Source organism: Phyllobates terribilis, unplaced genomic scaffold (assembly GCF_046119375.1).
Source record: "Phyllobates terribilis strain yellow unplaced genomic scaffold, ASM4611937v1 Scaffold_8__6_contigs__length_399053987, whole genome shotgun sequence".
Taxonomy (NCBI): Eukaryota; Metazoa; Chordata; class Amphibia; order Anura; family Dendrobatidae; genus Phyllobates; species Phyllobates terribilis.
The window spans coordinates 121,926,893-121,939,210 of NW_027362768.1; the positions used below are offsets into that span (position 1 = coordinate 121,926,893).

General features: G+C 45.7%; 1 protein-coding gene across 6 annotated transcripts in view; it reads left to right on the top strand.

Moving 5' to 3' along the window:
* PALMD (palmdelphin) overlaps nucleotides 1–12,318 on the top strand; it is a 154,286-nt gene that overhangs the window by 111,032 nt on the left and 30,936 nt on the right. For all 6 annotated transcript variants that reach the window (XM_073643252.1, XM_073643254.1, XM_073643253.1 and 3 more), the window contains 2 exons: nucleotides 1,191–1,271; nucleotides 5,022–5,152. In XM_073643252.1, coding sequence (XP_073499353.1) covers nucleotides 1,191–1,271; nucleotides 5,022–5,152 — 212 coding nt within the window. The remainder of the gene's footprint in view (nucleotides 1–1,190; nucleotides 1,272–5,021; nucleotides 5,153–12,318) is intronic.

Consider the following 12,318-nt stretch of genomic DNA (forward strand, 5'->3'; position numbering starts at 1 on the left):
AACACCTTCTGTGATGTGCTCTGTGGCAATGGTAGAGCAGGTGGCCAGTCAGATATATGGCTTCTGGTAATGCACAGAATGGTCTTGTCGCTTGGATCTTTCAAAATATACAATAATCCATTTTTCCTGACCTGCAGCTGCAATGGGCACCCCCAGGAGTACATCAAACCATTTTCCTGGAGGGCATAAAGTAGTGGTTTCAATACCCTTCTTTTAGCAAGTGTCATTTGGGATATATTTGTAAGCAATTGTATGCAATTTCCATTGAAATTAACAGGGCCCAAATCTCTTGCTTTCCTCATAATGGCCTCTTTTACATTGAAAAAATGTATGTGACAGATAATGTCTCTTGGACGCTCAGGATCTGGACCACGAGGGCCTATTGTAGGGTGCGCCCTGTCGATCTCCAGCTCCTTGTCAATAGGATCACCAAGGATATTATTGAATAATGTCCGCAGTGTTTGCATCATTGCTTGTGTATTGATGCTTTCAGGTATACCCCTTATCTGGATATTGTTGCGGAGATATTTCGATTTTCTTGGTCATCAACCATATTAAATAGACTATTTGATGGTTGTCAAGATCCAGCGTTTGTTTTTGAGTATGACTTTGTCCTCTAATCTCTGTACCTGCTGAGTATGTGGACTTCAGTGAAAGTACAGGGAGACTTCTGGAGCTGTTATCTTGTAAGGCCGACATTAAGAGAGGGGAAGTTGGTTCTGTACTTACAGACTTGATCTGTGTGGCATCATGAGAGTTAAGACTGCTTCTTGTTACACGCTGAGGTGAGGCAGTAATAGTGCTGGCTGCTGCCCGGGAAGAGGAGCCCTCTGAAGAAACTCTGCATATCAGACGTGCCGACAGAGGTGGAAGACCTCAGATCAACCTCTGGTCTCTTGTCTTTCTTTCCCATAATGGATGGAATGTGGGAGGCTGTAAATTGCTTATAAATTCCCCAGGAACACAGTCTGAAGAGAGCTCTCTGTGTGCTCCTCTTGGTGCCATGCCCCCTCGGGGCGGCAGCTTTCTCATAGAGAGCACAGGAGCGCTCTGCCAAGTGAGTGCTCCCATGTATATGTTTTGTGTATGGCCAGTCTTACTAAATGTCCTTTTCAGCTGGATGCCAGGCACAGTATACTTTTTTATTTTTAGGTTAAATTAATGATTTTCGTTTTTTTTTTTTCTTCCAGGATAAGAGGAAGCTACAAGAGGAAATTGCTCAAAGACGCCTTAAAATTGAGGAGGAAAAATTAAAACTACATCACTTACAGGTACAAAAAAAATTAAAAAAAAGTCTGATACCTACATACTTTTGGGACCTAATTCATTAATCAATGAGCAATTGTATGCGCACAGTGCCATATAATATGATGACTGCAATATATTAAGATGATAAAACATTTGATGGGAGGAGGAGTGCTTCTTTAACTATGACTTATCTGTCTGGAGTTCTACGGTCAAGAAGAAATATACTTTAAAGGGACTTGGCAAGCACAGAATGAATGTTTAACCAAGTACAGACAGGCGATCGGTGCATCAAGGCGGGGCCAATCATTTTATACACACCTTCCCACCTGCTTCTTTTCCATCTATCTCCACTAGTGATGAGCGCAAGTGCCCATGACTCGAGTTTGCCTAGGGTGTTCGCACCGAGTATCATAGGTGCTCGAGTGAGATGTTTGTGTCCCTGCGGCCGCATGGTTCGCAGTTGTTAGACAGCCACAAAAAAAGAAAGGATTCCCCGTGTTAGGGAATGCCTGAATGTTTTGTGGCTGTCTAACAACTGCGAACCATGCGGCCGCAGGGACACAAACATCTCACTCGAGCACCTGCGATACTCTGTACATACCTGAGCACCCTAGGCAAACTCGAGTAACGAGCTCTTGCGCTCATCACTAGTCTCCACCCTTCTCTGGCTCTATGCAGCCAGAGTTGTCAATCAAAGGATGGGGGGATGGAGATAGAGGGAAAACTAGCAGGTGGGAAGGAGTATTTAAATGTTTGGCCCTGCCATGATGCACCGAGCTGCAGGACTGAGCTTGAACAGTCATTCTGTCCCCAACATGTGACTCTGGATACTGGATGTCTATGGTACCAAAAGAACAAAGTTGTATAGTTCTTCCTGGGGTACTGCCAGATACCCTGGACTTAAGCCCATTTTATGTAGGCTTGTTATATAGACACTGATTGGATATTGGCCTATTTAGATAGTTCTATGCCCATAGAATACCATGTTAGTGCAGACTATTACCCATTCATAGGGCAATGCGCTGTTGTTTATTTTAGCCGACTTAAAAAAATCACCTCACCTGGAAAATGATAGTTTTGCTTGTGCCTCAGGGTGATTACCTGCTTGGTTAGATGGGACAATTAAATGTTATCCTGATTATTGGCTCATGTAAATGGGCCACAATGTTTAGAAACATTGTGCACTTTGTACCATGACTTCTCCACTGGACCTCACCCGCTTTCACATTTGTAGCAAAAGACATTTTATATGTAGATAACGTGATCCTTAGGTATCACAATCCCCCCCTAACCATTCCAACAAAAAGTACCGGCCACAGTGAGGGATTTGTGATAGATAGCTTTTACCTAATGGATCCTGGGGTTGTGATCTTGCTGAATTTGGGGTCCTGGAGAGGTAAGAGGTACATCATCAAGATCTTTAGGGCACCCACCCTTCACAAATGAGACCCACTGCAAAAAAATGATCAAAGTTCTAAACCAGTGCACCATACACAGAACAAGATTTTGCAGTTCAGCTCCACAAAGAATCACAACACAAATTAAAACCTTAATGGGTTTGTCCATTACTCAGACAATTCCTTCTGAATCCCTATGTCCCTACCCTCAGTAAAATAGTAAGATTTCTACTCCCCTCCGGTGCCGGAGCTGTTCCAGCGGTGTTGATACTGTTTCTCCCGGGTATCGCGTGACATAATGTCACGTGATCCCTGTGACCAATCAGTACTTCCTTCGCTCTCCTCTCCTACAAACGTAATTGGCGTCTGGCATTCGGAGGTAGTGAGAGGGCAGCTGCTGCTCTGGCTTCGTCCGGATGTCTGGATTTGTTCGAAGGAGGAGAGAGTGAAGCCAGTGCTGATTGGCCACAGGAATAGCGTGACATAATAATGTCATGTGATCCCTGAGAGAGCCAGTATCCACACCGCTGGAACAGCTCCGGCACCGGAGGGGAGTATAGGTGTTATTATTTTAATGGGGGGGGGGGGGACACAGGAATTCGGAAGGAATTGTCGGAGTTCATTTAGGCATCAAACTAAATTCTTTTTTAGTTTCTTTGGTGAAAACAGTATCACATGTAGGAGAATTCTGACTATGCTTCTTTAAAGCGGATCGGTCACCAGCTTTCACATTACAAACTGTATCCATTATTAAATGGCTCTTAGACTTGGTAAGACTGTTGTACTCACTTTGAAAATCCATGTCAGAGTAGCTGTAGAAGCCTCAAATGAAAATAAGATAGACTCATTAAATGCTCATTTTAATAGGCAATGGAAACTTTTACAAAGGATTAAACAGCAATTGTTACATGGATTTTTAAAGTAAGTACATGAGTTTCATCAGGTCTAAGAGATAAAATCAAAATGTATTCAGTTTTTATTATGGAATCTGTAAACAGACTCCCTTTAAGTCATAGCCCAATGCAGTGACTTAGACTTTTTTTGTAGTGGGGTTGAGGTCAGTTCGTTAGTTTTGATGTTTGCGGTCTGGGTACGGACCGGCTTGGGTTCCCAATCTGAACCCTGCAGCCTTATATGTTCCTATGAGGCTGTTGAGATCGGGTCAGAAGATCCGCAGCCGGTCGGAACATCGCGATGGGTGCAGACTCAGCCCGCGAACATTGGGAGTGTGAAACCAACCTAAGGTGCGAGCTTGGCCAAAACTACTCGTGCTGACAATGTACATAGCTCAGGCTTTGTTCTCGGGACTGAAGTTTCATCTCGCTTTATTTACCTTGTGCTCGTTCTTCAGAGCAAACACATTTCTTATAGAAAGAATGCCTTTCTGCTCTAGTGGGATATTTATTGTCACAGTCGGGGACATGGCATGTTCACAATGTTCTACTGAACAGAATAAATCCAATATGTCTTCTGTATGTACAGTAATCTAATCCTTGGGAAAGGCCTGTAATCTATATTTGTAAAGAGCTCAGAAGTATGTGGACAGCATGCTTGTCTTAAAGGGGAACGATGAGATTTACCATAGAGGTTACATAATGTCAAAGCTGAGATCTGATGCAAGGAAATGCACAAGTGACATAGTGTCATGAAGCTGGAGCTGCACATAGTCAGGTTTACAAATTGCAAACACAACGGGACTGAGACTTACACATCTGTGTGAACTCTGCATAAAAGGGTCTCCTGGCCTGAAAAAAAAAAAACGCCAACCATGTACTAAATAACAACTTTCGTTACATTTTTTTTTTCATGATGTAGACCCTTTAAAGCAGCGATTTCCCCCAACCTTTCTTACCTTGAGAGCCACATTCAGTTCTAAGAGATGATCGCGAGCCACATCCAGGTCCTACCCCTCCCAGTAGTCAGAACCCATAATTACCAGTGTGATGGTGGCCAAAGCACACTGAGACCTTCTGCCCCTCTCCCATATAGGTGGTGTGCTTGCATTCTAGGGTTCCCATTTTAACCCCATTTGGTATTCCCATATCAGGCACACTTGCCACACAATTGCATCAAAGCATCCCTCTGACTTACAATATTTGTTTTTCTCCCCTTAACCCCTTGCCAGTATATGCACATCCAGATCTGCTATTCTGTGCGAAGTTACTCCCAAAACTAACTAACTGGAGACCTGCTCTTCATAGCTGGTTGCTAACGCTCAATATACTGTATAAAGGGCATAAGTCCAAGGCATCTGGAAGTACCCTGAGAGGCTGTAAGACTGGGCTCCTTTTGTACCATAGAAATTCAGTATACGGATTGTGTATCCGTCTGTCTGTCCGTCCGTCAGTCCTAAAAAATGTTTTTTACTAATTCTAGAAAAAAGCCTTGCGGGAAAAATGGTTGTTAGATGGACTAAATACGATGACGCCCACGGAACAGGAAGAGATGATAAAACAAAACCAAGAAGACCAAAAATACATCAAACTTCTAGAACATAACATTGGAAGGTTGGTGATGTTTTTTGCTACTTCATTTTCTTTTTGGTGTAATAATTTGCCGGTGATGATATGGTGATATAACGATCTATGTTTCGTGTTGTAAATGTCACTTTTCATGTTTATGACTAGAATCAGGAGCGGACATACCATTGGTGCAATGTGTGCAGCCGCACAGGAGCCCAGAAATTAAGGGGCCTCACATCCACCTCCAAAGCAGGAGGAATTGTGCATTATGATGAGCTATTGGACGGAAAAGGGCCTCTGTCTGTTCCTTACTAGACTGTTTATTAGGGTTCATTCACCCAACCATATTTCGGTCCTAGTGCTGTCCGTGAAAAACATGGCCAGCTCTCGGACCTATGTTATTCAATGGGGCAGTGACAAAATGGCAGCACGAACTAGTTTCCTCCGTAAATTGGATGAGATTCACCCATTCTAGTCTATGGGTGCATGGAAAATCGGAGCGACAGTACAGCATCCGTTTTTATGGATACATTGCAATTCTGTAACATAGGAAACTGTAAATGGTCCTGTAAGTGATTACACGACCATTTACACAGTAATTTCGCAGCTTTTTTTTACTTTTTAAAAAATGCCATGAATTTCTGTTTTGCTATGTTATTTCATTTTTATTCACACGTTTTGAAATAAATTTGTTTTGTGTTTTTTTTTTTTAATGTAAAAATGTAAGAAAAAAATGCCATTCCTACAGCATGCTCTATTTTGAAAAAAGACTCAGAAAATCACACACAAACAGTGCAACCACAAAAGCCACAAAATTACCCCTAACGTCTATTTGTACTGCTGAGCTTTAAATAGAAGCAATTACTTAGGACAATAGCTTAATTGCTAATTATGTGATAAGTAGATTTGCTGGCAGGTCCCACTCATCTGATTAGAATGTGCAGCAGGATCATGCTTCCTCCCGGTATCAGTAACCTCACTAGGGCACTGTGCATTTACAACTGTTACATAGGTAATGATATTTTTTAGCTATATTGTAATGACTTGTGGTAGGATTCAGGACTATGTCCATGTCATGGGTGATAGTCTGTGTGACATCAACTTTTTGCTAGGACTCTAGACTGTATGTTAGAACATGTTCCCAGGCCCCTTACCCTCAATTTCAGACTTGGTCTATAAGTTGGCGATATGCTTGCAGCTGATGGCTAAGCCAGTCCCCTTCTCTGCGGCTGTTGCATAGCCCGATGGCCAGCACCCTGCAAACCTGATACCCTCCAATACAAAGAGGGAAGAGAAAAATGTAATCAATAAAGTGTATTAGGAAGTGAATTTTTTTTACATTTTATACACAATGAGATTTTTTTTTTCTGTTTGAAAAACCTTTTACATTTAGGGTTGTTAACACACAGATTTTTTTTTTTTAAGTAAACAAAATTAATTACACTTTGATGCATTAACAAATATTAACAAACTGGGACGTCATCCGGAATCTCGTTTATGACTTACAGGAATGGGGACAAATGTCTGACCCATCTTTTGGGACCACCACTAATCATGAGAACGTGGGGTGCCGTTCCTCCTTCAGTGAGGTCAGGAGTGAATGAAGCAACCACACATAACTATATCACTTTGGTTAGTCCCAGCTGCAGTGCATAGGAATGGGGGATCGGGACCTCCACTCTTGTGATCAGTGCAGGTCTCATTGGTGGGTCTACCAGAAATCAGACATGATAGAGGAAAGGGCTGCTCTAGCTATTGATCGAGCCTGACAGCTAGTCATCAGGTCACACAAGAAGAGAGGAAGTGACCGCTTGTGTCGAAACCAATGTTCTGCTGAATGGACTGTTGAAGATATCCATGTAGCTACTCAATGGGGTAAATCCATAACATTGGCACTGAGTTTCAATTGAAGATACAGCTCATGGACAAAAAATCCATTCCCATCTTTTTATAAATAGTAACTTTTAATATTTTTAAATAACAGATCAAATTGATTTATTTGGAGAAATGCCCTTTAAAATAAGATGAGACTGTCACGTTTTGTTTTGACTGTGGAGCTGTCCCTTTAATTTCAGCACACTGATTACCACAGAGCCGGCAGTAAAGTGCAGTGACCTTTCCATCTTCCATCACACTGGCTTCCATTTTTATCGTTCCACCTTGTTGATATATGAAGTGTCATTGTACAAACCGCTCAGTTGGTAACGTACAATGATCGTCTTCTAAAAGGGGATAGCTTATAAATGGGATACGAGAAGAGTCACCAGAGGGTATACTACACCCAGGGCAGCATCCAGGAATTTCAGGGCCCCATACTGGCAAAATTTTTGGGCCCCCTTGAGACTCCTGCCCAGGCTCCACCCCAGCTCTGCCTCCTCCCCTCAAACCTTCCTCAGTCCCACCGCCCACTCTTGGAAAAACTCCACTTCTGTACCACGTTCTCACCAATCACACATTAAGAGTTGCCATAGAACACCATAGCCAGCAGCTTTTGTTTTGGGCAAAAGATTTTTTAAGCCGCCACCACGACAAGGTAGACTCTTCTGTCTGGGCCCTACTCTACTCTAACCTATTAAACATTTCTTATAATACCCAATACTCTTTATAAGTATATTTTTATTTATTTTTCTTTAAGGGAATGTGTCACATACATTTTTTTTTTGAATGACCAATAATATCACATACAAGGGACAAATACCGTGACACAATGACCAGACCACATATTACCACCTCATAGTGACCGAATAATACCACATACAGGGAACAAATACCGCCACATAGTGACCGAATACTACAATACTGATCATTAATAAAAATCCACAATACTAATATTACCATAAGTGCCATCATACACAGGAGCTCTGCACGTAGAGTACAGTGTATAGTTTAAGTGTACAGGTAATTCAGTGATCACCAGTGACCTTAAACACAGGAGCTCTGTATATAGTGTCAGTATACAGGGATCACCGAAGACATTATACACAGGAGCTCTGTATATAGTGTGCAGGTAATAGTGATCACCAGTGACATTATACACAGGAGCTCTCTACAAAGTATATAGTTTCAGTGTACAGATAACAACATACTAACTAACTCACTGGTGATGTCTCTAGTTGAAGTCCTTCATTTCTGCTTTTCTCCTACATACATCGCAAACCGCCAGCACTTCTTCTAGCCAGAACTTGTCTCTGCATAAAATAACACACAGTTATCTAGAGCACCGCTTCCAGAGCACATTCCTTAACTTCTACACTACGCATCTGAATACAAGCGTGCATCCACCATTAATAATTAGTTATTATGCAACCCACAATTCCAAATATAAATTGTAATCCACCACTGTGCCCCCACTAACTATAAATGGCCACTTTTCCCCTCCCCCATGACAGCACACCTTGAGAGAGGATCCGCCCCACCAAGGACAGGAAACCGTCTGAAATAAAAGGGCGGTACCTCTCCCTCGCTTCAGTTGGTTTCCTGTCCTTGATGGGGAACCTGTCTGGAAGAAAGAAGACTTACCTGGGGCTGTCCCGGTGTGGAAGAGCGGGCACTGGCCTGTGCATCGGGTTCAGTATCCCAGAAGCGCCGTCCGCAGCTTCCCATGGGGTCTCTGCGCCGAGCGGGGCGCATGCGGTGAGGCAGGCTCTGTCCTCCCGGAGACCGCGGCGCCGTCCTCCCCCTGCAGTGTGGAACGCTTCCGGGTGTGATGCGCCTGACGTCACGGCGCAGGGCACGCTGGGAGCGGCGCGCTGGATGACGTCAGGAGGCGGCGCCGATCCAAGATGGCGGCGCCCATCGGAGCGTCCCAGGCCGTTTTTTTTTTTTTCAACGGAGCTCCGGCCTGAGGAAGGGGGAGGGCCCACAGACCGGAGGAGGCTGGATGGCCCTATATTTAAGGGGGGGGAGCTATCCTGGAAGCGTGGTGCGCTTCTGAGACATGGCTGATCCAGATAGCCAGGAGCAGCAGCAGCTTGCCCCCCCACCTCAGCAACAGAAAAAGCAGAGGGATGCATCGTATACAGACAGCCGCTCGAGTAATCGTAGTGGCAGCCGCAGGAGTAAGGCTTCGAGTGCCTCTGGACCATCCAGAATGGAATCATCGGTTCCGCGACAGCCTCCGAATCCGGTACCCGTTTGTGACCTCCGAGGGTGAGTGAGGTTCGTGAATGTCACTGGTTAATAACGGGAAGTCTCTTATGTGCTTCCTTTTTTTAGGAGCCTAAGAAGAGTAGTGCCAAGCAAAAGCATAGAATGTGTGCCCTTTGCCAAGCTTCTCTCTCAGTAGAGTGGCAGAAATCACTTTGCCAGGGCTGTGTGACCAAAACCATAGCTGAGAATTCCCGGGATTTTGCTGCAGATTTAAAGTCCATAGTACATGCAGAAGTTCAGGGGTCCCTGAAAGGGTTCCTTAGAGGGAAGAAAAGGCCCGGTTTCCCCCGTCTCTGATTCCTCCCAGTCCGAGGAGCAGTGGGATTCATCGTCCTCTTCCTCATCGGGGGGCGGTAGACCCTGCTTCCCCATTGAGAATACAGACAGACTGGTTAGGGCAGTAAGATCAACCATGGGTCTGGAGGAAGAGAGAGCATCTAAATCCCGGGAGGACATCATGTTTGCGGGCTTGGGAGAGAAGAAGAGACGCTCATTTCCGGTTAACAGTAAGATTCAGGGCCTCATTGACCGGGAGTGGAGGAGACCTGAGAGATCAGGGGCTTTACCCTCCTTCTCCAAAAGAAGGTACCCCTTCGAAGAGAAGGATGCGGAACCTTGGTATAAGATCCCCAAGGTGGACGGGACTGTAGCAAGGTCATCGAAAAGATCTTCCCTGCCCTTGGAGGACTCTGGCGTCCTAAAAGATGCCCTGGATAAAAGAGCTGACTCCTTCCTGCGCCACACGTGGGAGGCGGCGGCAGGTGGCCTAAAACCAGCGGTGGCTAGCACCTGTGTGGCGAGGTCCTTGATGGTGTGGCTCCAACAGCTGGAAGACCAGCTTAAAGATAAAAAGGTCTCCAGACAGGCAATACTTGCAGAGCTACCTCTAATACAAACAGCATCGGCCTTCCTGGCCGACTCTTCAGCTGACTCGGTCAGACTGTCAGCTAGGGCAGCGGGACTATCCAACGCAGCCAGGTGGGCCTTGTGGCTCAAAGGTTGCCCAGGCGACCTACCTTCGAAACCGAAACTGTGCTCCCTCCCATGTGATGGTAGACTCCTGTTTGGCCAAAAGTTAGAAGACCTGTTGGAAAAAGCAGGCGATAAAACCAAAGGGTTCCCGGGATTTTCGGGGGAACCAAGAAGATTTAGTTTTCGGAGGAGAAAATTTAACCGGGGTCGTCCTCTGGGAGACAAAAAGAAATGGGAAGCCAAGTCCAAAAAAGAATCGGGCTACATGTTTGGAGGACCATCCTCGAGTTCGAAGAGATCCTCCCAATGATGCCAGGCTGGAAGTGGGTGGAAGGCTTTCCCACTTTCTTCCAGCTTGGGATGCGATAACGGCAAACCCCTGGATTCTGAAAATTATCAGTGGGGGCCTGAAGATCCGGTTCAGCCAGACCCCCTGGCGGACCTTTGTGGTTACCCCCCTACGAAAGGTCCAGGAAGAACAATTAGCCCTGGAAACAGAAGTGTTAGAGTTAGTAGGAAAGCAGGTCCTTCTCGAAGTACCAGCAACACAGAGAGGGAGGGGGTTCTATTCCCCACTATTCATGATAAAAAAAACAAACGGGTCCTTAAGGACCATCATCAACCTCAGGAGTCTGAACCAAGTAGTAGAAAACCAGACTTTCAAGATGGAGTCAGTAAACTCGGCAGTGAAGCTCTTACATCGCAACTGCTTTATGGCTGTAATAGACTTGAAGGACGCATATTATCACGTCCCAATCCATCCGGAGTATCAGAAGTATCTGAGAGTAGCCCTGTTTATTCAGGGGAAGCTGAGGCATTTTCAGTTTTCTGCCCTACCCTTTGGCCTCTCCATTGCCCCGAGAATATTTACGAAACTAATAGCAGAAGTGACAGCCTTCCTACGGATCAAGAATGTAGTGATCGTGCCATATTTAGACGACTTCTTGATAATAGGGAAAACAGAAGCCCACTGCTCCAGTCAGCTCCTAGTGGTCACGGAAGTGTTGCATCAGCTGGGGTGGTTAGTAAATCTCCAAAAATCAAGACTAACCCCCTCCAGGACTCAGACCTTTCTGGGTCTAATCCTAGACTCTCGTCGCCAAACCTGCTTCCTCCCAGAGGACAAAATCTGCAGGTTGATTGCATTAGTCTCGAAGGCCATTCAAGCTCCAGAGATGTCTCTGAGAGAGGCAATGTCCCTCCTGGGTTCTATGACGGCCTGTCTCCCAGCAGTAATGTGGGCCCAGGGGCATATGAGGCGGCTTCAGTGGGAGGTCCTGTCAGCACAGAGGTCCTGCAACGGGCATTTAGAAGGCAGGCTCTCTCTCCCCACAAGTAGTAGATTCCCTTTCGTGGTGGACAGTCAGGGGAAATCTAACCGCAGGCGTTCAATGGTCCAGACCAGTAGATCGGGTAATTACGACCGACGCAAGCAGTTCCGGATGGGGGGGGGTCATCTGGCAGAACTCGCAATACAGGGTCACTGGGCTTACCACGAGGGGGGAGCATCCTCAAACTTAAAGGAGCTTTGGGCCGTAGAAAGATCCCTCAGGGGCTTCCTCCCTCACATCCAAAATCACCATGTCCAGGTCAGGTCCGACAACCGGACAGCAGTAGCCTATGTGAATCACCAAGGAGGGACAAGGTCACGCCCTCTGATGGTGGTGGCAGACAGGATCCTTGGTCTAGCAGAGCGAAACCTCCTATCCCTCAGCGCCCTTCACATAAAGGGGATAGAAAACGTGAAAGCAGATTTTCTAAGCCGCCATACCCTAAGACAGGGGGAGTGGGGGTTGAACCCGGAGGTCTTCCATCAGATTGTCCAGTTATGGGGGCAGCCAGACATAGACCTGTTCGCCACAAAGGCAAACAGAAAGGTGCAGAGATTTTGCTCCCTAAATCCGGCAGAAAATCCCCATGCCGTAGATGCCCTCCAGATTCCTTGGGGGTTCAGGAAGGCCTATGCCTTTCCGCCATTAGTGATGATTCCAGTAGTGGTGAGGAAGATCCAGGAGGAAGGCGCCAGGGTGATTTTGATAGCCCCCTTTTGGCCCAAGAGGCCTTGGTTCTCTCTGCTTCGGCTAATGTCG